The sequence below is a fragment of the Rosa rugosa genome, chromosome 3, assembly GCF_958449725.1.
Source record: "Rosa rugosa chromosome 3, drRosRugo1.1, whole genome shotgun sequence".
In the NCBI taxonomy this organism is placed as follows: domain Eukaryota; kingdom Viridiplantae; phylum Streptophyta; class Magnoliopsida; order Rosales; family Rosaceae; genus Rosa; species Rosa rugosa.
This window is the reverse complement of record NC_084822.1, coordinates 42,316,901-42,340,570: the sequence shown is the minus strand read 5'-3', so window position 1 is coordinate 42,340,570 and position 23,670 is coordinate 42,316,901. Positions and strand designations below refer to the sequence as shown.

General features: G+C 36.9%; 2 protein-coding genes across 2 annotated transcripts; both read left to right on the top strand.

Moving 5' to 3' along the window:
- Positions 1–146: 146 nt before the first annotated feature.
- LOC133738208 (protein root UVB sensitive 2, chloroplastic) lies at positions 147–3,624 on the top strand. The gene is made up of 10 exons (XM_062165673.1): positions 147–273; positions 413–541; positions 1,065–1,153; positions 1,237–1,321; positions 1,707–1,766; positions 1,848–1,941; positions 2,098–2,195; positions 2,465–2,644; positions 2,803–2,925; positions 3,009–3,624. Exons 1-10 carry the CDS (start codon positions 262–264, stop codon positions 3,432–3,434), a joined length of 1,296 nt encoding a protein of 431 aa, XP_062021657.1. The 5' UTR covers positions 147–261; the 3' UTR covers positions 3,435–3,624.
- A 10,782-nt stretch (positions 3,625–14,406) lies between these two features.
- Positions 14,407–16,431, top strand: LOC133738664 (transcription factor MYB14-like). The gene is made up of 3 exons (XM_062166243.1): positions 14,407–14,656; positions 14,749–14,878; positions 15,689–16,431. The coding sequence occupies exons 1-3, from the start codon at positions 14,524–14,526 to the stop codon at positions 16,242–16,244; spliced, it is 819 nt and encodes a 272-aa protein (XP_062022227.1). The 5' UTR covers positions 14,407–14,523; the 3' UTR covers positions 16,245–16,431.
- The last annotated feature ends 7,239 nt before the right edge of the window (positions 16,432–23,670 follow it).

Sequence of the window (23,670 nt, the reverse complement as noted above, 5' to 3'; positions counted from 1 at the left end):
GATCCTTCTCAAAAAAAAAAAAAAAAAAAAAAAAAAAAAAGTTCAACACCATAGTCACTGGTCTTATGAACAACCTCAAGTGTGACGACGTCGTTTGGAGTAATACCTATGCAAAAGCAAAAATTGGTCAAATGGAGTACGACATCGTTTCCCATTGTTGCATTTTGGTTCCATATTTCTCAATTGCGCAGGCGGTGAGGCCCTCCGATTCTGCCGCCGAATTTCTCATCCCCTACTTTTGCTTGTTGGTTTAGTCCTCTTATGAACTTACTGGTATGTATGTTTCTATGTATTTAGTATTTACATCACTGTTTCACATAAACACATGCGCATATGCAACTCGGTCTCTCTCTCCTTTCCTACGTTGTTGCTTACTCGACATTCAATTGTTACCATTCATTTGATTGGTTAGGAGAAGATAAAGATGCAGAAGAAGGAGCCAGATAAAGCGCCGCCGCCGCCTGAGCTGCCGGCGTACTGGATCGAAACCTCTGAAGCAGTCTCATACCGCTGTGAATTTGAACCCCACGGTCACCTCTCTGTAAGTTTCCCTGTTCTTCACCACCTATGTGTGTATTCATTTCTGGGTTCTGGGTTTAATTGGTGTAGCTTAAACCCACCCCCAAGATGGGTTTCACTTAAATTTGGCTTCTTTTTTTTTATTGCCCGAGTGTTTGGGGATGTTGTAGTTTGAGGCCAGAGTGAGTTAGTGACTCAGTGTTAGGTTGCTGCTTTTTGTTTTAACTAATGGTAATGAAAGACGTGTTCTTTCTGGTGTTTAGTTCTGTTTGAAATTCAAAGAATGGCCTTAAAATAGTTTTCCAGGCTTATTTGGCAGAAACAATGGTATAGTGTGTGGGATGTAAATGAGGAAGCTTTTGATTCATCGAGGTTTTAGAATGCCTGATAAAATGCTATATGTCATCTGTGCAAAATTCGGGGTCTGGGGATTGGAAAGCTGCTTACTTGAACTAGCTGGACAAAGTATGTGGCTTTGTGTGTTTTCGGTTGGATTTTAGTATTGCTCTGTTTAAATTACTTTAACTGCATTAGGTTCTCTGCAGGTGAAAATTCTTGATGACTCGAGGCCAGTAATCCGTAGGGTTGCAGATTCCTTCGTCAATAAGTTTTTCCCCTCAGGATATCCATATAGGTAACTTCATGATTGATTCTTACTGAACAGCACATAGAAACGATTGTATCAGTTATTTAACCTTTCAAGTTTTGCCTGTGCAGTGTCAATGAGGGATATCTCAGGTACACACAATTTCGGGCACTGCAACACTTCACCAGTGCAGCGCTTTCGGTGCTTTCAACTCAGGTTTTTTCTGACACATGCAAAGCAATTGATGAGTAAATGGCAGAGTTTTTTTTTTTCTTCTTTTTTCTTTTTCCCCTCAGGTTTACTGATTGAAACTTCTAATAAAGTTTATAGTGCTTGTTTGAAATATTATCTAAACTTGTGGTATAAAAATAGCAATATAGGATATTTAATATACTGAGTTTTGTGTTTGTATACATATAATGCATGCATATACACTATCTAATTATTAGAATTCATGTGTGGTAATTCATAAAAAAACTGCTATTATGCTTGTACTCTTTCTTTCACTCTCTCCCCGCCTCTATTCCTCTCTCCCTCAGTATATGCAATCTTTATGACTACTGTGCTATAAATCATTGTCTGCGTTCTTACTCCTTTGCAGTCACTCCTGTTTGCTGCAGGCTTGCGACCTACCCCTGCACAAGCAACTGTTGTTAGTTGGGTAAGTTGTCAATGTTTGGAGAATATCATCTAGGTTGCAACCAAAGCATGACTCTAAATACTATACATTCTCAACATGCAGGTCCTAAAGGATGGGATGCAGCACATGGGTAAGCTCATATGTAGTAATTTGGGTGCAAGAATGGATTCAGAGCCTAAACGCTGGAGAATTTTGGGTTTGTACTATGGTTCTCCATCTTTTGATTTATTATGTGTTTGCCACACAATCTGTCATATTTCCTTCATAAGAGCTGCAGTTGGATATTGTGTTGGGAAGTGATATTGAATGCTTTAGAAGCTGCTTCTGATTGAATCAAGCCTCCATTTTGCAGCTGATGTACTCTATGACTTGGGCACTGGCTTAGAAGTTCTTTCTCCTCTATGTCCACAATTTTTTCTTCAAGTTGCAGGCCTAGGCAATTTTGCAAAGGTATCAGTTTTTGTACTTATGCATTTATGTGGTCCTTCAAGCTTATAGGCATTAGATCCATGTATTCTCACTCTCAAATTTCATTTTAATATCATTTCGCTGCTTGTAGGTGTTATATTTCCATTTTGTTTAACTATGTGAAGTAGATAAACTTGTCATGTAATTTATTTTTTCTCTATTCCTTTGCAATTAATAAATTGAGTCACTTCTAGACTTCCAAAATATCATTGTGTAGATTCCTCAGTGTTGAAACTTGTTACCTTTAACAGGGGATGGCAGTTGTTGCAGCAAGAGCAACAAGATTACCAATTTATTCCTCCTTTGCAAAAGAAGGCAATCTTAGTGACCTGTTTGCAAAAGGGGAGGCAATCTCAACTGTGTTCAATGTTCTTGGAATAGGGTTAGGAATCCAGTTAGCATCTACTATCTGTTCATCAATTCAAGGAAAGGTATATGATATAATTTTGCAGTTAAATTTCTTTTGTAATCTTATCTACAACTTGAATGCTTCAAGATCTGTAGAAAAGAAAATAGAATTCATTTCATTGGGTACTCATGAGTTTCTACTATGATTGCTAAAGAAAAAGCTTCTAATTATTGATTGCAGATGGTAGTTGGGCCTCTTCTTTCAATCGTACATGTATATTGTGTCATTGAAGAAATGCGGGCAACTCCTGTGAACACTCTGAATCCTCAGAGGACCGCAATGCTTGTGGCTGATTTCATCAAGGTTTGTTTAAACTCTCTATCTGCGGGGCGTATTTGTGTATATCTCTATATTCTCTCTTAAACCTGCTTTTAAATCCATTCTAGACAGGAAAAGTATCAAGCCCAGCTGACCTAAGGTATAAAGAAGATCTTCTCTTTCCTGGGCGACTCATAGAAGATGCTGGAAATGTAAAAGTGGGAAAGTCCTTCCGCAAGGTTTTTAAGCCTTCAAAACTTGATGAATTGAAACAAATATTCCCAGACGAGAAGTTTCTTCTGAATCCTGGAAAAAAATCGGTTGACATGGTATTGGAGCACAGTGCTACCGGTGAAGATGCCTTGAGGGGGTGGCTTGTTGCCGGATTTGCAGCTGACATGGAGAAGTCTTTTCATGTTCCAACTTCAACTGCACTCGAAGAGGCTTACGAGAAGATGAATGATGTATTTGGTCCATTTGTTTCTGAACTTCAGGCCAAGGGGTGGCACACTGATCGTTTTCTTGACGGAACAGGAAGTCGTTTTGCTTGGTAGTTACATAATTGCAGATGATTCTTCTTCAAGATATAGAAATTCTTTGATACAGTTAGGATCCAAATACAGGAACTCGAAGACAAATCAGACAATTGTTTAGAAAAGCAGAAGCAACTTATTATGACATTTTGTACTTGATGACCCTTTGGTTTCAGTTGTATTTAGGGTTTAACCTAGAGATGTACTATCATGATCAGCATCCCATCATTCTCTCTACACTATTCTATGATTTAACTATTATAAAATACTTTGTCATCAGTCACAATTTCAAATGTAAGATCAGTGATTGGAGAACTCGAATCTCAGAAATTGTCATGCTCCTAATCAAAAGGTTGAAGCTTTTTGTTTAGAATTATAAATCAAGTGCGAGTTGAAGGCTGCAATGGCATGCTCTATGTTTATATAATATTATTGAAGAAGATCGCAATCTCTTTCAGGCCCTGCAGATGCTCGATCACTAATTCACTATGATTAAACTAAAGCTAAAGCTCTTCATTCTTCTTTAAACGTGTCCTTGGTTTTGCACGGCCTATCTTTTGGTACCTGCCGACGTCTAATATAGAATGCAATTGAAACTTTCAGGTAAAGGCAACCTTTGAAAAGAAAACCAAGCCACAATTCTTTCGGATCATGTTTTGAACAAGGACCCCATATGAACAGTACTAGCTAGTAAGCAGAAGCAGTTTCTCAGTAGGGCCGCCGTTGCACGTGTGTGTGGTAGAGTGTGGGGAGTAATTTTAGAAATTGAGTGGATTGTGATTGGTGGGTGTACTGTGCCACTGGCATAGCAGCCGCCCTGAAGAATTTATCAGTAAGCAGGTTGGCTTTGGCTGCTGATACATGGATGGATATTTCCACCACCACCTCTTGATTTTCTAATTGAAGGATTTTGACTTCTTCAACTTTGAATGAGTTAACAAGCTCAGTGACGATCAACTAATCCACTTCGGTAACAAAGACTATCCTATATCCTATATATGAGGGGAGACTGAGTTCATGTATATATAAGGTAGCCAGAAACTAAAAAATATAGAAATGGGAGAGTTTTGAATTAGGGAAACCCTGTTGGAATTTGCAATATAAACATTACAATAATATTACAAATACAGCCTCCCTGAAAACGAGTTGAACATGTAAGAAACTACAAATCTACAAATAGAGGATACAACATTGACAGAAATGGAGTAAGAGGAATTATGAATTAGGAGTTTAGGACAGCTTATCAATTTCGCTCAAGCATAGTACTAAGTTATCTTTAAAATAACCACTGCAAGTGGCCTAGTGGTTATTGCCTAGTTGGGTGTGCTCCCCAACCTAGGTTCGAACCCCGAAGCTGTCAAAGTGGTCAGGCACTGTGCTGCAATGCACAGTTGGAGCATTTCACATGCGCCGAAGGGGTTTATCTTGGGCCTAGGAAGCCTTTGGGTTCCCCTTGACAAAGTCAAAAAAAAAAAAAAGTTATCTTTAAAATCGACTTTTGCACCAACGGGTTGCTTGAACCGGTGCAATAGGGTCATGGCGTCCGGCCGTCTGCCGTCCGGTCTCTAAGATTCAACAGTCCCTTAAAGATAAATGTGTACTCTCAATATCTAGCTAGTTGAGTTGAAGTATGCTTTGAGAAGCTCAATACATTTATTATTAGAATGTGGAGTAAAATATTTGATGAACAAAAGTGTTAAAGATAACTCAAAATTTCTGTCCACATTTTTCCATATTATATCGGTCGAGTCAATCTACTATGAAAAAGAATGAAATATATAAGATATTAGTTCTTACGTACTCGTATTAATTTTTTTTTCAACTGTAGTACATTCAAAGTTTGAATCTCTCCCAAAAACAAAAAAAAAAACAAAAAACAAGAAAAAGGGAAGACACAAGTAGCTTTTCTTCATGTATGCATTATAATTCTTGAAATTGTTTGATTTTGTCTCTTGGTTTTGATCAATAGTTGAAGTTGTCCATTCATAAACACACGTGCATGTGTAACATTAGTACATTACATATATCAATGAGATCATCGATCTTATATTCAATTCTTTGAAATCGAACGCAATCATGCACACCAATTTTCTGTCAAAGAGAGCAGGTATTTAGAATTTAGAACAATAGAACGCCTATTAGTTCTGAATTGTCCTTGACTTTGGATCATCTCTCTCTCTCAGAATAGTTACAGTATGCTGAAAATCACCAACGCATAAGTATTAAGTTGAACACCATATTCAATATGTCAATGCCAATCGTAAGTACGTCATGAAGTATATCCTTGGTCTACTGACCAGGGGAACGGGACTCTATTGATATATCACAATTGACTAGCTTTGATTTTTTTTTTTTTTTTTGAGAATAGACTAGCTTTGATTTGAGAGGGCGTGCATGTCTTAAAACTATTTTATGATGAGCTTAGTTAGTTTAGGGCACATAGCTCCCTAAATTCAAAAGGAAAGTATAAGGAAAGTGATGACATACACCAGTCACTAGAGTCAAGAACTCAAGATTTTGGCTATGATATGTTTAATCAAGTAGATTTATGTCTCAATACAGTTAACCAGGAGGAGAGAGTAGCCAAAGTTTTTAACACATGCAATCTTATTTTAATATGGTGCTCGTGAGGATATTATACGCAACTAATATCGAAGAAGAAGAAGAAGAAGATAAGAGATTTTAAAGTTTGAAACTGGGTAGCTACTTTATTATTCCTTCAGATCGAGTCAGGCTAAAGTAAATTCCTCTGAGGAAGATCGATATGCTCGAGTTGATTAATGTTCGTAAATTAATTAATCATATCAATCATACCTATCTACATTATCAAAGAGGCACAAAGATAAAGATCGATCAAAGAAAAGAGAAAAGAAATATTCATCTTCCTCCTTGATTTCAGAGTGAGCATCCGATGAGTTAATTACTTAATTAGGATGCATGGACTGCTTTAATTTGGAGTATGTGATGATGATTTATATATCTATTTAGTTCCCGGATATTGTGATCCACATGGTGATATATACTAATTTAAAGGTTTTTGCTTGATCCAAATAGTACATCAATTGGTTTTAATTTGAAATGTGACAGTTTTTTGCACTTCGAGAGTTCTAATAGACTGATTTGATCGATAATCGGTTCGTAACTTGATCTAGTAATACATCATTATTAGCTTGATTATCAAAACTTGTGAATGACCTAATATCATAAGACATATTTAAATATCAGAGATTAGAATTGCATTTATGTTCAAACCTATATTATATGTATGTACATCTTAGAATTTACAGAATACTGATTATGTGTTTTTAGTATAGTTAGATGTCTAAACCGACGGAGCGATGGATTTCAACAAAACATCAATCAACTCTCTCAAAAGATTGAACCCAAACACTTCTAATTGCAATGTTTCTGTAAGGTGGAAAAAGCTAGGAATTGAACAAAAGTTGGTGTAACTTTGAAGTGTTAGTGACATCACTTAGTGAGTAATCAGGACTTTCTTTTGTACATTATTTTCAATTCTAATTTGACTAATTAACTAGTTCCACTACTCACACATAGTTATCATCAGCTACCACTACTACTTAAAATTAGTCCATGTTGACGGAAAACCTACACTAGCTAATTACTTCTCGCCCGGTCTATTTTAGTTCAACTTGGCCGGTGATCCCATCTTTGAAATTTCTGGTAATTGTCAAATACGGGCATTGGTCCCATGTTCAAAGACGGCATTAGGGTTTTTAACTATATATATATATATATAAATATATATTCTACCTCATCCTCTTTGAAAATCATGCACATAAGATAGAAATCCAACCTAGTAAAATATGTTAAAATGAAGGTAGTGGCATGTTAAGTTATATTTCCCGGATGTTTTAATCGGTGGTATTTTCTGTCATGCTAGTAAGTTTTACAGGTTTTTTTTTTTTTTTTTTGATAAATGGGGTTTGGAACCCAGTCAAGCTGGGAGGCATTCCCACACCTATATTATTATTCATAAAGTTTTGCAGGTTTTACGGTTTGTTAGTTTCAAAATGTGCAATTTCAGTTTCGAAATTTTTCTGTTTTCTGAATTTATAGAAATTTCAATGAAAACTTTGAATATCGACTGAAACACCGGCAAATATTAACAAGTAATAATCAATTTCGGAGAACTTTAAATCCTTGATTGATTCTACAGTTTCTGTCATTTTCTTGACATTCTAACAAATGAAAATGTAGCTAATTAAGTTAACCAATTAAGCTAATTCTACACTCTACTCTATATATATATATATATATATATATATATATATGCCGCCACATACGTTTGTCACTTTGCTTAACATTAACAAGCTAAAACCACTGCAAGTGGCCTAGTGGTTCTTGCCTCGTTGGGTGTGCTCCCCAACCTAGGTTCGAACCCCGAAGCTGTCAAATTGGCCAGGCACTGTGCTGCAATGCACAGTTGGAGCATTTCACATGCGCCGAAGGGGTTTATCTTGGACCTAGGAAATCTTTGGGTTCCCCTTGACAAAGTCAAAAAAAAACATTAACAAGCTAATCAAATATTCATGTTAACTTGGTCTACACACTATAAACTTTTGTCTTCAATAGACTTCCAACATTGAACTTACAGATAGATATTTACAGATGGAGGGCAGTTTTTTTTTTTTTTGGAAGATTAGAAAAAAGTTTACAACAAAAAAAAAAAATTACATACAAGTGTCAGTTTGAAACTTAAATGGCCACCAAAGTTTTATTGTATACATAAGGCCACTTGTAGCTTTAAATTATTTTCAACCTGACAATTTTACCCTTCCACTAACTCCATGATCATCCGGCCAAAACGAAAAGAAATTAATTTCCTCTCTCTCTCTCTCTCTCTCTTTCCCCGATCTCTCTTCTTCTTCTCTTCCCTCTGCAATCACCGGAAAGAATCAATTCCGGCCACCATCTCTCATCACCGTTACCATCAATTGAACCACAACACAAACCCGACCAAAGCCCAGCCACCCCATCGCCGATTAAGGCACGACGCTCTCTCCATCCACCCCTGCCCCGCCCCGCCCCTATTCCGATGAACACTGCCTCCGATTTGGTGAGATTCCAATGGATCAAAGCTTGCAAAACCTTGAAACGACGCCGCCATGCCTGAAGACGACGACGACAACGACGATGAAGCTCCGATCGGAGCTACCTCACTGGAGTCCAACTCAGATCTCTCCGGCGATGAAGAAAGCGGCTTTGATCTCTCCGTCACGTGCAAGGCCGACGCTGCTGCCCTTTGAATCTGGTGTTGGTGCGCTTCCAAATTGCGTTTTCGGTGTAGATTCGAGCGTCGTCGACGTTGCCTTGCGTTATCGTGCTCCCTCTTGGATCTCCAGGCCTCGGGAAAGCATGATTAGGGAGCTTACAAATTGAATTTCAATTTTCTTGTTGTGTGATTTTGTATCTCTAGCAGTTATGAATTGTGCAAAGTTTGATGGTCAAGTAAAAAGTAGTTGTTTGATTTATGATCTTGCACTTTGCTTGTGATATGGTTCATAAAACTCATTTGTTGCTTTTGCAAATAAACTGATGTATCAACTTCAATTATTCGTGTTTTTGGTCAAGAAGTTCCTGAGCTTCCTTTAGTTGCAACGAGTAGTGGTAATTATAGCAAGGTGAGACTAAATGTACTTTTTGCTTAGATTAATTGACAACATTAATTGTTCAAATTATGTGGTTTGTGCATTTTGTTAACGAATATGTAGAAATCACTTATCCAATTCGTTCAATTTCCTTCAGTTGTGCATATTTTGTTTAGTTCTCTCTATAATTGTTATAATGGGTTTTCAACACAATTATAGTAGCTTTTTATGCCTATTTTAGTATATTTTTAAGCGGATGTCAGTAGCTTTTCTGTTTCATTTTGATTGATTTCAAGTCAGTAACTCTCTACAATTGTTATAGTGTCTTTTTAATACAAAGAAATTAGCTTTCTATGGTTACATTAGTATCTTTTCAAGCTGATAACAGTAGCTTTTCTATTATTGTTTTGATTAATTTCAAATTAGTAGCTCTTAATAACTGTTATAGTGATTTTTCAACACTGTGATAGTAACTTTCTATGCTTATGTTAGTATCTTTTCAAGCTGATGTCAGTAGGTTCTCTGTTTTCATTTTGATTGATTACAAGTTGTCTTTTGTTAATGGCTTATCAAATTGGAAAAGCATGATTCTGAATGAAATTCAATTTTCTTCTTGTTGTGATTTCGTATCTCTAGCATTTCTTGTTTGGAATTTGTGTTACACTATCAACATGTACAATCAGTTGGTTTTGTGCAATCAGTATCTATGTCAGTAGTTTTTTATTACTGGTCTAGTAACTTTGTACATGTGTGATAGTAGTTTTCTGTACCTATGTCAATAGCTTTTTATTATTAGTCCAGTAGCTTTGTACATGTTTTATAATAGCTTTTTGTACCTATGTCAGTAGTTTTTTATTACAGGTCCAGTAGCTTTGTACGTGATATAGTAGCTTTTTGTACGTATGTCAGTAACTTTTGATTTTGGGGAGCGTAGCTTTTGTTTGTGACAATAGCTTTTGTTGCTGGTGATAATAGCTTTTGTGACCTCGCCGGAGGTTGCCCGAAATCTCATCAGAGTAGTTTTTGTTGTTAGCCACAGTAGCTTTTGGTGTTAGTGACAGTAGCTTTTGTGGTCGCCGGAGTTTGCTGGAGACTCGCCGGAGTTGGCCGGAGGTCGGCCGGAGTTGACCGGAGACCTCGCCGGAGAGGAGAGAGAGAATGATTGTTGACTTTTTACTCTAGTGGCATTTATGTAAATATGTTGGTTTTTATATCTAAAATATAACACCTTTTTTAATCTAGTGGCCTTATGAGGGAAAAAACTAGTTGGTGGCCTTATGGCTAAAATAACATTCAAAGATGCACTTATATGTAATTAACCCAAAAAAAAACCCCGAGAAACACCCATTCCCAGCTGATCCAAATGGAACGCTAGGAACGCAGAAATGGGTAAGCAAGAAAACCATACAAGTGGAGTATGAAAGTTATAGGCTAAAGAAGCCAGATGATCTGCTACAAAATTAGTTTCCCGATAAATATGCCGGAAGATGATAAACTGAATTTTTGCCGCTAACTCTCTGATATCTTGAATTAAAGTCTTGATACATCAAGGAATAGTGGCTGAGCCTCAAACACAATCAATAACTAGCTTAGAGTCTCCTTCGATAATAATATTGTTGAACCCTTGAAGGAAAGCAGTATGCAAAGCCTCACGTAATGCCGTAGCTTCTGCCACTACAGTAGTCGTAGAACCCAACGGCCTGCAAGCTGCTACTAGAGGATTACCATCAGAATTACGAATAAGAAACTCAATAGTTGTTGTATCATTCCTCACTGAGCCATCAAAATTGGTATCCGAGGGTATCCAACGAATAGTTCTTTGAATAACTCTAGTAACAGGGTATTTTATGGTCTTCCCATTAACTTTTTGATAACCGGAACCAAAAGAGAAAGCTTCAAACCAAGTTGTAGCAGGAGATATATGTTTATGTTGAAATAAAAACTTATTCCTGGAATTCCAAATAGACCACAGAATAAGTAAAGCATTACATAACAAAGTCTTATTTTCCTTCTTCTGACTTAAACTGATCAAACCAATCTAAAAGATTTCCTTGCCAAAGAGTAGGCTTAACTAGATAAGAAAAAGACCATACCTGAGAAGCAAACTGACATTTATGAAACAGATGATCAATAGTTTCATTTTCAATACTACAAAGTGGACAAAGAGTAGAGAAATTTTGCCTAAACCGTGCAAGGTGGACTCTAGTGTTTAACCAACCTCTTATAAACATCGGAGGGCTAGTTTTGAATGTGAAAGCATGTAAATATTCGTTTAGAATCGGCTGTCGACCATTCGTATGCATAAATGATTAGCTCGTCTCTCGAAATCATTTCATGTTTTAACTGTTTAAGTTACTTAAGGGTATGTTTCTGAAAAGAAAGATATACAATGACTCTTAGTAATGAATAAGAACCATCATATGATTCATTAGTTACTACAATTAATGATAATGGTTTTGAATCAAATCTGTTGATTTAGGGATATATTACAAACATGGTTCGGCGGTTAGAGTTATAGTTTTATGGACTAATTTCAGTTTACCCCCTTGAGGTTTGGGGTCGTCATCATGTTAGTCCCTCTAGTTTCAATTTAATCAGTAACACTCTTGTACTCTCCAAATTCATCAGCCGTGTCCAATTTTTGGACCTCCGTCCAAATTGGACGTTAATTGCTGACGTGGACGTTGACTTTCCCACTTTGGACCCACCTGAGGAGCTAAATTACACTTTTAACCCTTATCTTCTTCCTTTATACCTGAAGGAGTAAAACACATAATTGAAACTCTCTCTCGTTTTGAAACTGATCACAGAATTAAGCCCATTTCACAAAGCACAAAACCAAATCACCCACTACAATTTCTTCAAAACCATCACATAATTATACCCACTTCACAAAACCACCAAAACCTCGATCATGGTGGCTATAGAACCCTAAATTAGACACATCAAATAAGCGGGTATAGGACTTCGCCCGCTTCAGATCTAAACCCATTCTTCGATTGCAAATCAATGAACTGAGAAGAAGAAGACCGGAAAACAACGCCGTCTTCTCTACGCATCGTCCTACTCTTCAATTCCAACTAAACCAGTCCCAAACCAAACACCTCCACTACCAAAATTTGAAAGCTTGGATTTGCAAAACTCCGGCGAGCAGATTCAATCGGGTTCATAATCGCGAACTGGTAACCATCAAAGTGCCTAAGTAGATTAAACCGAGGCAACCACATATGGATTTGCCGGAGCTTTGGGAAATCTTCGGGCCAGGCGTCGTTGATCCTATGTTCGTGTCGGGTGGTGGTTCTGGATTGACGCCGTCGTCTGCCGCCCTCTCACAATCTCATTCCTTCACTACCTCCTAGGTCTGACCCGATCCATAGTCAATCAACTTGCCTTTTCGTCATCAGATCGGACGTGCGGTGTCTTTAGGGATCAACGACGGCGACGAGGGTTTGGAGAAGATTAGAATTGAGGCGCTGATCTTGTTGACTATGGTTACCGGGGAGTCATCGATGTTTGGTGTGGTATTGCTGCTGCTGGTGTTGGAGTTTCATTTGGTCGGCAAAACAGAGAGTGAGAACGATTTGAGAGAGTGGTGGTAGGTATGGTAAATCAGAGCTTCGTCACCTGGTGGGGCCGTGGAGGTGGCGGCGAGGTTTTTTGTGGAGCGGCGAGAGTGGATAAAGATAGAGAGAAAGGGAGGGAGAGGAAGAGTAGGGTTCGGGCTTTGAGGAGAGGCGGATCAGATGAAGAAGAAGAAGAGTTTCTTTGTCGTGGATTTTTTTTTATAATTTATTTATTTACTTTTTTTACATTGAAATGACTATTTTACCCCTTAATGGGCCCCCAACGTCAGATTTAACGTCCAATTTGGACGGAGGTCCAAAAATTGGACACGGCTGATGAATTTGGAGAGTACAAGGGTGTTACTGATTAAATTGAAACTAGAGGGACTAACATGATCACGACCCCAAACCTCAAGGGGGTAAACTGAAATTAGTCATAGTTTTATTCTCCCTATCTTGGAGCACAAAGATTTGCCGCCACACACGTTTGTCATTTTGCTTAACATTAACAAGCTAATCAAATCATGTTAACTTGGTTTACACTCTTTAAACTTTTGTCTTCAATAGACTTCCAACATTGAACTTACAGATGGATATTGAGATGCATCAATAGGTTGTCGGAGGGCTAGTTTTGAATGTGAAGGTATGTAAATATTCGTTTAGAATCGGCTGTCGACCATTCGTATGCATAAATGATTAGCTCGTCTCTTGTAATCATTTCATGTTTTAACTGTTTAAGTTACTTAAGTGTATGTTATAAACTATAGATTCTGAAAAGAATGATATACAATGACTCGTAGTAATGAATAAGAACCATCATATGATTCAATAGTTACTACAATTAATGATAATGGTTTTGAATCAAATCTGTTGATTTAGGGACATATTACAAACATGGTTCACAAGGGCGGTTAGAGTTATAGTCTTATTCTCCCTATCTTGGAGCACAAAGTCTGAAGATCATCGTACTTCTGGTTCTGATTTCACAGTTGGATTGCATATATGCATGTAGCACCGAAATATTCTTTGGCATATTGTAGATTTTACATTTACTTGTACGTGATGCCTATTTTTAATTTTTATTGACAATGTTTGTACTCTTTTGATGTCTCGATCCTTAAATGTTTAGATGTGAGATTCATTGTAATCAGACAACCTAGTGATGTAATACATCTTAGGTTATTCTGCTTTAATTTTTCTCTTTTAATTGATGTTTATTATGCATATCTTCTAGATTTTCATGGTAAATGCGCCTTTTGACCTTTTATCTTTTTATTTTTATTAATCTTCAATACTTTCAAAAGAAAATGTACACGACTCTGTGAAGATTGCAGTCTAAAGCATCAATCTCACTTCTTCACCAAATTAAAGAATGAAAGTATCTAAATATGACAGACACCCGAATGTGACAGAATTATCGAATATGATATATAAACAAAACACACATTTGAAACCCAATAGTTTAGCATTCCATCATTCCAAAGCCATTCACCTCATTTTTACCACCTAACTGCACAGATATTCTTGATTAAAAGTCAGAAATGATGAATATTCAAGAGCAAAGAAGAGTAGCATATTCCTCACTCCATTGACTAGCACACACATAATTTTCACATCGATTTCAGGTAACACATATATTCCCCACGTGTTCTAATTTCACTCCCCCCCCCCCCCCCGGGGGAATGACATCCACATGAGATTTCCTGAACAAAAGTATGAAGTGGGTCGGGTCCGCCTTTAGGATCCAGCTAATGCCCGTACTTTAAATTTGGACTGTTCGTTTCGTACAGCACTTTCAACTTTGGGGACGTCACACGGCTCGCCGTATCTATATATATTCCCCTCCCGGCTCCCATTTCCCTTAGCTTGCTTCCTTCCTTCTACTTTCCTCATTGTCCTCAGCGAAACTCAAAGAACATCTTACAACCCTCGAGAATGGTGAGAGCTCCGTGCTGCGAGAAGATGGGGTTGAAGAAAGGGCCGTGGACGCCGGAGGAGGATCACGTACTCGTCTCTTACATTCAGCAGTACGGCCATGGAAACTGGAGGGCGCTTCCCAAACTGGCAGGTGAGTTGCTTGCTGATAAGTTGCGCCACTGTTATTGTAGATCTGATATGTAGTGTTTGAACTGGTTGATTGAGTGTTGGGGTTTTTTGTAGGGTTGTTGAGGTGTGGGAAGAGTTGCAGGCTGCGGTGGACGAACTACCTGAGGCCGGATATCAAGAGAGGGAATTTTAGCAGGGAGGAAGAAGAGGCCATCATCAACTTGCATCAAATGTTGGGGAATAGGTATGAACTTGACCCACCTCTCATGATTGATCAAGTTTCTTTTGTTTAGGTTTTTCTTAAGTTCATGAAGATGGTTAATGGGGGATCTGTTATGGGGTATGATTTCATTTTCATGGTTCTCCATAGATGATTAGTCTGTTTGATTTATCACGTAAATTGTTTGATAAAATATCTTGTACAAACAATCGAGTATTTTATGAGCTTATTTTTCTTCAATAATTTCCAAGCCTTTATGAATGGAAGTATTTTTACTCAAGATTAAACAGCTCTTTTCTTTTTAAAAGTGTTTGAGAACTTTGTTTCGATTCTACAAGATGAAAAATTCTTGAACTGAGAAGTTAAAGTTCGGATACATATACCGACACTTTATTGCTAAACAAAATGTTGTAAAAAAAGAAGTTACTTAGCAAGTAAATCTTGTATTGCCGACATTATACCAACACTTCATTTGAGAAAATTGTATTATCATTTATCGAAATGCTAGTTAAAGTTGAGTAAAAATAATTAGTCGCATGAAGTCGTTGTGCTGCCGACGTTGCGATGGCCAAGTACATGCTTAGTAGTGAGACATGTGGGACTGGCCAGATTCCTTGTGCATAACTTTCTCATGTAGTACTTTGTCTAAAACAAAAGGAACACGTTTCTCAACTCTCAAGCGTTTAAAAATAGTAGTACATATCCAACATCACATTTTGCTTAGTGCACATAATCATTCATGTGACAGAACAATACAATTTGAATTCATAGCCATTTGTGTATGTACATATTTAACATTATCCTAATCTGATTTTTACTTACTCGAATCCTCAGATGGTCAGCAATTGCAGCAAGATTGCCGGGTCGCACAGACAATGAAATAAAAAACGTTTGGCACACCCACTTGAAAAAGAAGCTCAGCATCAAGCAGAATTCTACCACACCAGAAGCACAAGGTCAGGAATCCGAACCCGAACCCGAACCTGAAAATACTTCATGTTTTGCAAAATCCGAAAGCTTCGAATATGGGCCGGTTTCCCCACCTCAATGTACTACGAGTGCTGATGACACCTCCTCATTCACCACCAGTGAGAACAATACCTGTAGTGCTAATATGGGCATGAAAGTAGACTACGAAATGAATTTACCCCAAGCGGACGAGAGCTTTTGGTCAGAAGTACTATCAGCTGATCAGAACTGTTCCAACGAGACGGTGAGTTGCGATTTTGATCAGGCAATTGGTGCAGCAGCAGATCCACAAGTGAACGCAACTGTGGAAGTTCCTGTCGATTTTGGGTTTAGTGGCTCAAATATGTACGATAACTGCATGGATTTTTGGTACAACGTTTTCACAACAGCAGGGGAGATTTCAGAATTGCTAGAGATTTGATATGATCAATCAGGAATGCTGTTTTGTAGCGTTGTTTGATTGAGTTGGGAACATGGAATTTGAGTTGCTCGTGTAAGTCCTAACTCTTTGACCCTTAAAATGAGAGTATATGCGTTTCAACGCGGCACCTGTATACTATTCGGTCTTGTCGGAATGAATATTTTTACTTTTAGTTTTCAACGATCAAGCCAATCATTCTTGAACAAACAGCACCAAAGACAAGTTTCATTTTTGGTGTATTCACAAAAGACATTCTCAATTGGCCCAAGTGAGGTAGAATAGTATGTTCTGGTTAACAATATAGGGCCTAGTAGATGAAAATTTGGCCATGCTTGTTTAACAGTGACGTATATTCGGACAATACTAGTGATGCTGACTAATAATATGTTTGAATAAACGATCATCTATCAAAATTAAAATTTGCGAAGTTAAATATAAAGGGTTTGGTACGTAGTCTTTCACTTGCAATCTTATAAATGAGAAATGGATCGACTTCTTCTGACCAAAGAAATATTGTTAGTTATTGGTTACAAGGTACCTCATTTTGTTAGGGTAACTGCTAATCGAAGTATTTCGACCAAAAATAATATTAATTAAAGTATTGTGGTTTTGGATAATTTGGTATCTGACGAAAAAAAAAGTAAAAATTATTGTTTTCGGACGTCCATTCTCACCACCAGACTACCCAAACCACCTTCCTGACTTGACCCAACAATATCTCCATATTCCGGCCACTGTCGTTGGCGTGGCCTTTAGCTTTGTCTCGCAGAGTTTTCATTGATATGGTATACTTTTGTCTAACTGGTGACTCATGACGGAAAATCAAAGCCTGGAAACTCTTAGTGGTTTCGATTGGTTTTCTCCATTTTTCGGTGATTTCTACCATAGTCTAAGAAAACCTTTTATAAATGTGTGTGTGTGTGTGTGTGTATCTTTTACTCTTTGAGATCTACATGATTAATTACGGATTTGTGAATTTTCTATGATTTGTGAAGAGATCCTTTGGGAGATGGAGATCTTCTGTGGATGGTATGAAAATGAGTCTGAAATGACAATTACTTTCATAATTGATCAAAAATCGTATAACTACCAAGTGGTCCGACTGAGACACTGAGTAGATACACAAATACCAAATTGTCATTTTTTGTTCAAGTACAAAATTGTTTAAACCATAATATTCGAAGTAGCATTTGAGAAGCTAACAAATCTCTTTCAAACACATTTTCGGAGAAGTCAACTTTGCTGCTGGTTTCATCGCTGCTACATACCAGGCCATTTTCTTGATATCTCTAGTTAGAACCAGTAATTTTCTCTTGCTGTCTCGGCTGCTCTCCAGTTTGATCAGTTGGAGGAAGGATGTGCTAGGAATTTCATCTCGTGTTTGTTACTTTGTTTATTTGTAATATAAAAACAAAAAAGAAGCATTTCAGGTATTTCACCATTTTCTTATCCTAACACCACCATGATAACAAATTGTTCGGATTACTCATTAGTTACCTAGTTCTTCTATATTGTATCATCCAACTAACATAAAACGTGAAAAATTTGGGTTAGGCCTCATTTGCTATTGGCTCCACTGTCCACTTAAGAGCATGATTACATTATTACAGTAGATTTCATATTAAATCTGGAGTTATCATTTTATCAACTCACCAATTTTATAATGTAAAACTGGATAAACTATCCTTTTAAAGTGTGCATACAATTTTATAATTAAGAACAAATAGTAAACGTGCTCTTCGTTTTGCTTTAGCCCTAAGAAAAGAGTTGATCGATTTCGATCTCTCTGGAACTCCAATAGAGAGCCTTTATTAAAGAGTTTAAAGCATCTCTGAGTCTGCGAGTTGTTAACAACTCAATTTCGATCACCACAAGATATATATGCACGTCTCTGCTGAAAACTTTCCTTCGCACTAAAACATTAAAACTAAATTATTTACTTGGTAAAAGTGTAAGCACATCAATTCTCTCTTCCTCGTGAAATACTATGATTCAATTTGAGTTGAGCTAGTTTCTAATGGACTTTGCAAGACTTGATGCTCATAGAGAAACATGTAAAACCCATGAGCATGTATCAAATGGCAAAGATAGAAACTTGTGAGCTTTCACTATAATTAAAAAACAAGACCGTCGGAAGGGACCTTCATATCTATGACCCCGTACTGTTGAGAGATATGAACCAAGAGATGAAGCTTGAAGAAGATACTTCGACCTTAAAAGGAACAACAACTCAACAAATAATGCATGATGAGCAAAATGACAAGGACAGTGTTACATGATGGTAGAAATGGATTTGACAAAGGATGAGAATTGAAAAATTCTTGGTTAAGATCATTCCAATGATCAGTCGTCACACTATGATCCCAAAACCTGTCCTAGCTAGAAGCAAGTATGAACACATGGGGCTTGTGGTCAAATAAGGATCATCAATGCGGATACAGGCGAAGAAACAACTATTGCACTTGCACAACTCTAAGTATAGATCAGAAGTAGGTCCAACAAAACAGCATTACGCTTTTACTCGAAATATGTACTTCAAAATTAGCCAAACATGTAATCACTTCATTAGTAGGAAGGATACTTCAAAACTAGCCAAACATCAGTTATCAGAGCATGATCCATAAGATATTGTCCCTTAAAATAAAGCCATAACTGAGTTCTAAAATTAAAGAAGCCAAGAAACATTAAAAATACAAGTACTGCAAATACATCATTTACAGACAAAAAATTGATCCATTCAAAAGAACAATGAAATCAATGTAGAACCTAGGATTTCATTTTAAGAATTTCAATGTGGCAACTAGTTAAGTAATGTTCTAGGTATGCAAATAATGTGTTAATGACAAACATCACGGTATGAGAGCACGATCCTTTTTTTTTTGGTCTGAATGAGAGCATGATCCTTAAGATATGTTGAGATAAAGCCATAATCTTAGTCTTCTAAAGTTAAAGAAAACATATATACATTGTATATATGTTTAAACAAAAGTACTGCAAAATTTTATGGGCAAAGCCGCAAAGATATGAGCCATTACAAAACAGGGACAAAGGAATCATTGTAGAACCTAGGACTTCCTTATCTGAATTTCAATGTGGTGGGTCCTTGAGAGTTTCTCCAATAAAGTTCCAGCATAAAAATCACCAGTATCAACATTACCTTATTCAAAACCTCACCATGCTCCAAGAGGTACACTGCCATTTTTATCTTATCAGATCGCCCCTGAAATCCCCGCATACAAATAGTCTTGGGGCATGATGTCAAACAAACAGGCACTTGCACCGGTGTAAACCATTTGTGCTGACTCACTCCAAATGCTTCACAGAAAATTTAACGTTCTAAAGAATAATGACAAATTAATCAAAATCGAGGAAAAATTGAACATAGTGGTGATTTAGAATAAGGGGAAATCTATGTATACATACATTTTCAAAGCCCAGATACTCCAGATTGGGGGATAACTCCAGCAACTTTGTCAGAAAAATTCCCAAGAGCAGCAGATTTCAAGAAGTAGGTCCAATTGTTTCAAATTATTAAACGTAGGTAGATGATGATATCGGCTCAATGTTTCAGGATCCTTCATGGACTCAACATGATTAAATATCACATGCATGTCTAATGATAATTGGAAATAGGCAGTCAGCCACCAAAGAAGTTAAAGCCTACTTACCCCAAAAAATGGAGCTGAAAGAAGCAGATATCCAACACTATGAATTACTGTAAAAAGCCTGTCTATACGATCAGCAGAATCAAGAACAAAGTGGCGGTACTCATGAGCGATATTCAAGTTATAGCACTGAGATTCACTTGCTGCCCTCATCACATCAATCTTGGCTTTGCTAAACTATTTTGCATTGCTCAAATAATAGCTCGCCAGAAAATTCCCGATGAGGTCAAACTCTTTGGTATTTGGAGCATTAATACAAATTTTGTTATTGCTGTAATCTTCACCAACAAAAACAGCAAAAAAATTGCACCGACTCTTGTTCAAACTCATTCGTAGTCTTTTTAGTTTAGGTGCAGAGGCATTGAAATAGAATGATGCTTCTTCATAATCTACAACATCCACACTCAAATCTTCAAGTACGGGGCAGCAAGAAAAGAGACTCTGGATTGTGTCAGTACGTATCAGGCTTATTGAATCTGAAGACAACATAGAGGAATTTGAGACTTGGAAAACAGTCAGAGGTAGGAGTAATGGCATTAACACCTTCCCCTATGTCAAGCTTCAACTCTACCAACGCCTTGCACGTCAAAAGGCTTCTACAAAACAAAGTACACTTCATTTCATACTCCCATTCCCATGCCCGGACAGCAAGTTCAAGTTCAGCAACATTACGTCTAAGGACAGTGCAAATCCAAGAATCAACGCAAGAAACATGCATGCTCCTCATATCCATCACTGTAAATTAAGACGTAATTTACGAATGTTTGAAGAGCCACGAAATAGAAGTACTCGATCCACAAAGTCTGCTGAACCAAATTCTTTTGAGTCTACATCTAGGTCTAGATGTGTGAACAAATGTCCACACATTCTTCCATCTATATGGATACAAAAGCATCTTTTGTTGAAAGGAAGGAATGAATATGGCAAAGAATCTCATCTTGAATCTAGTGGCATAGGCTTTCCTTCGTAAGTGGAATGTTGTGAGTTCGATTCACAAAAAACTAGTTGTAGCATTTGAGTTGTTTATCTGATAAAAAAAAAATGAGTGGGGTTAGAAATACAATTTCAATAAAAAAAATAATAATAATCAAGTTTCTACTATATTACTACGAGCATCACGTATGCGGGTATAACTAGTGGCAAATGGTGGATCTGATGCCTCAACGAGATATTTTATTTTTTATTTTTAAAATTTTTGTACGGGATAAGTGTATAAAGAGTTTAAAGTTTCCTAATATAACTAAAAGCTAATTTGTTGTAGTGGTAGGGGCTTGTTTATGTTAGCTCAGTGGTTAGAGCACCCACTACCTATGTACGAAGTCATGGGTTCGAGTCACCATGGGGGTAGGAGTGAAATCATTTGATCCTCTTTTTAAAAAGAGAAAAAAAAAAAAAAATTTAAACATGTTTCCAACATTAGACTTAACTTTTTTTTTCCTATTTTTAACATTAACACAACTCTTTCTTATAGTTTTAAAATTCAAAGATAAATTATGTTCCTCAAAAATCTAAAAAACTATAAATTTGATTGATACAATATGTAGTTTTTTTATTTTTTAAAAAGAATATTGATCGTTCTATAATCTTATTCTAGTTTATTATTTTTTATTAAAGTTTTGATATATTTGAAGTTTTGAATTTTTTTTTTAAACTTTCGAGTGCTCCACTTGAAATCTACTTTTGGCTCCATGTCAGCCAAATAGCCACCTCAAGTATAAGAATACAAGTAATAGTATAAAGATTTAAGAAATGTTGTCGAACTCACGAGGATTGGATTCATTTGACTAGTTAAGGTGTGAGCATAAGGAGAGCTATAATATGCAAATGTACAATCATGAACCTAGAATCACTAGAAAATCTAGGCTCATGGTGAGTATGTGCAAGATGGAGTAGTTATTTGATTTTGGTTTTTGCATATAGTTTTGAATTGAAAACAACTAGAGGCTCAAATGTAAACTAAATTACTCTAAACTAAACTAGTGATCAATGGATGAAAGTTAGGATTTAGATTGTCTACCACTAACCTCCCTTGCAAGTATTGATGCATTTCGATATGAATGATGCAAAGTTATTTAACTTATTTCTTTCCTTGCATCTCTCTCTGGTATGACAAGGGACATGCTCATTTTGTGATATCAAGCAACCCCTCTCAGGAATAGTACTTAACCACTTAAGTTATGCATTTCAATCCGGAAGGTATCTAGTGCATTTCCATAAGTGTATAAAGTTTGGAGATAAAGAAATCATGCAAACCAACCAAGCTTATCTCTAAGTGATTGTAATTCACAACCCCTACATGCACGCTTAGTGTGCTTTCATACTTTAACATTCAAAAGTTATCAAGCTCTAAACATTAAACTATGACATGGCAAATACACAAATTCAAAGTGGTAAATTCTAAAGCATATGCATTCAACTTTTGAACTAGCATATAGGCATGTAAATCAAAGCTTCATATCACATCATATTATATCATCTATCCATACAAGATTCTTTATGGATTTCAACCCTAGCCTCAACAAAGTACGTAGCTACTCACTCATAATCATACAAATTAGCATCAAATTGATAGTATACATCAAGGTAAATTAAAGAGTTAAAGGAAAGAATGAACTAGTTGAAGTTTGACAAATTGATGGCTAGCTCCTCCTTGTCCTCCTTGATTGCTTCTTGGATCCTCCTTGATAGTGAAATGTATGGATTATGAACTTGTTGTTGGTGATGATGAATGGAATGGTGATGAAGATATGGTGCTCCTTTGGCTCACTTTAAGTAGCAGTGATGGAGTAGTGGTGGTGGAAAATGGTGGTTATGGTGGTGTTGGTGGAAGAGATGGACTAGTTGATAGGAGCATTTTTCTGCGACGTTTTAAATGTTATTTCCTCATATTTACTTAGTTATTTCCTTAAATAAATCCTTCTTGTTTAGGAAAGTTTTTAGGAAAGTTTCTATCTTTAGAAAGTTTCTATTTTTAGGAATTTTAATAAATGTTTCTATTTTTAGGAATTTTAATAAATGTTTCTATTTTTAGGTCTCATGGAGGGAATGAAGCTGAAATAAGCTGAAAGGAGAAAGAGAAGCTAGGAAAACATTGGAGATGACAAAGGCAAGGCACAAGGGATGCATAAATGTCCTAAAATGAAGAAATGGAGTTTTCCTGGTCCGATTAGGAAACCTACTCCTGCCAGGAAAAGGAATCCTCATGACACAAGGAGTCCCAGTTGAACTAGGAAAGCAAAAGAAGATTCTGAAAGGTTCAAGAACATTTCATGTGAAGAATTCTCGTTGGACTAGGAGTTCTGATGAGAATAGGATACCTGGGTGGACTAGGAGAGCCCAAGAACAAGCTCAAAACGTCCTCTACAAAGGTGATATGGATTGGGAGTCATTTTTGGCAAGAAAAGATGGTTAAAAATCAGATTTTGGGTCCGTATTAGATGCAAACTGATTTTGGCCGAATTTCAAGAATATATATGGATAATGACATCTCAATTAAATCCTAAATGCATGATTATGGCCAAAGGGAGATTTCGACAGATAAGGAAGGAGAATTTCAAGGGATTGCAACAAGCAGAAAAGTTGAAAACAGGTCCAGATACATTCCTTGATTTCCACATTCATTATTGGCCAAAATTGAGGAGATAAATCAAAAAATAATCTCCCTAAATCAAGGTGCTAAATTGGAGGCTTCTCATTGGTTGGATGACATAGCAAAGCTGATGTGGCATTATTTGATTGGTTGAAGCTGTGTGGTATGAGCA

Bases quoted from the DNA above. Each gene is read 5' to 3' on its own strand.
- LOC133738208 (XM_062165673.1), top strand. The intron at 542-1,064 runs GTAAGTTTCCCT...GGTTCTCTGCAG, and splicing joins AACCCCACGGTCACCTCTCT to GTGAAAATTCTTGATGACTC. The intron at 1,942-2,097 runs GTTTGTACTATG...TCCATTTTGCAG, and splicing joins TAAACGCTGGAGAATTTTGG to CTGATGTACTCTATGACTTG.
- LOC133738664 (XM_062166243.1), top strand. From the start codon at position 14,524: ATGGTGAGAGCTCCGTGCTGCGAGAAGATGGGGTTGAAGAAAGGGCCG. The intron at 14,657-14,748 runs GTGAGTTGCTTG...GGTTTTTTGTAG, and splicing joins GGCGCTTCCCAAACTGGCAG to GGTTGTTGAGGTGTGGGAAG. The intron at 14,879-15,688 runs GTATGAACTTGA...TCGAATCCTCAG, and splicing joins CATCAAATGTTGGGGAATAG to ATGGTCAGCAATTGCAGCAA.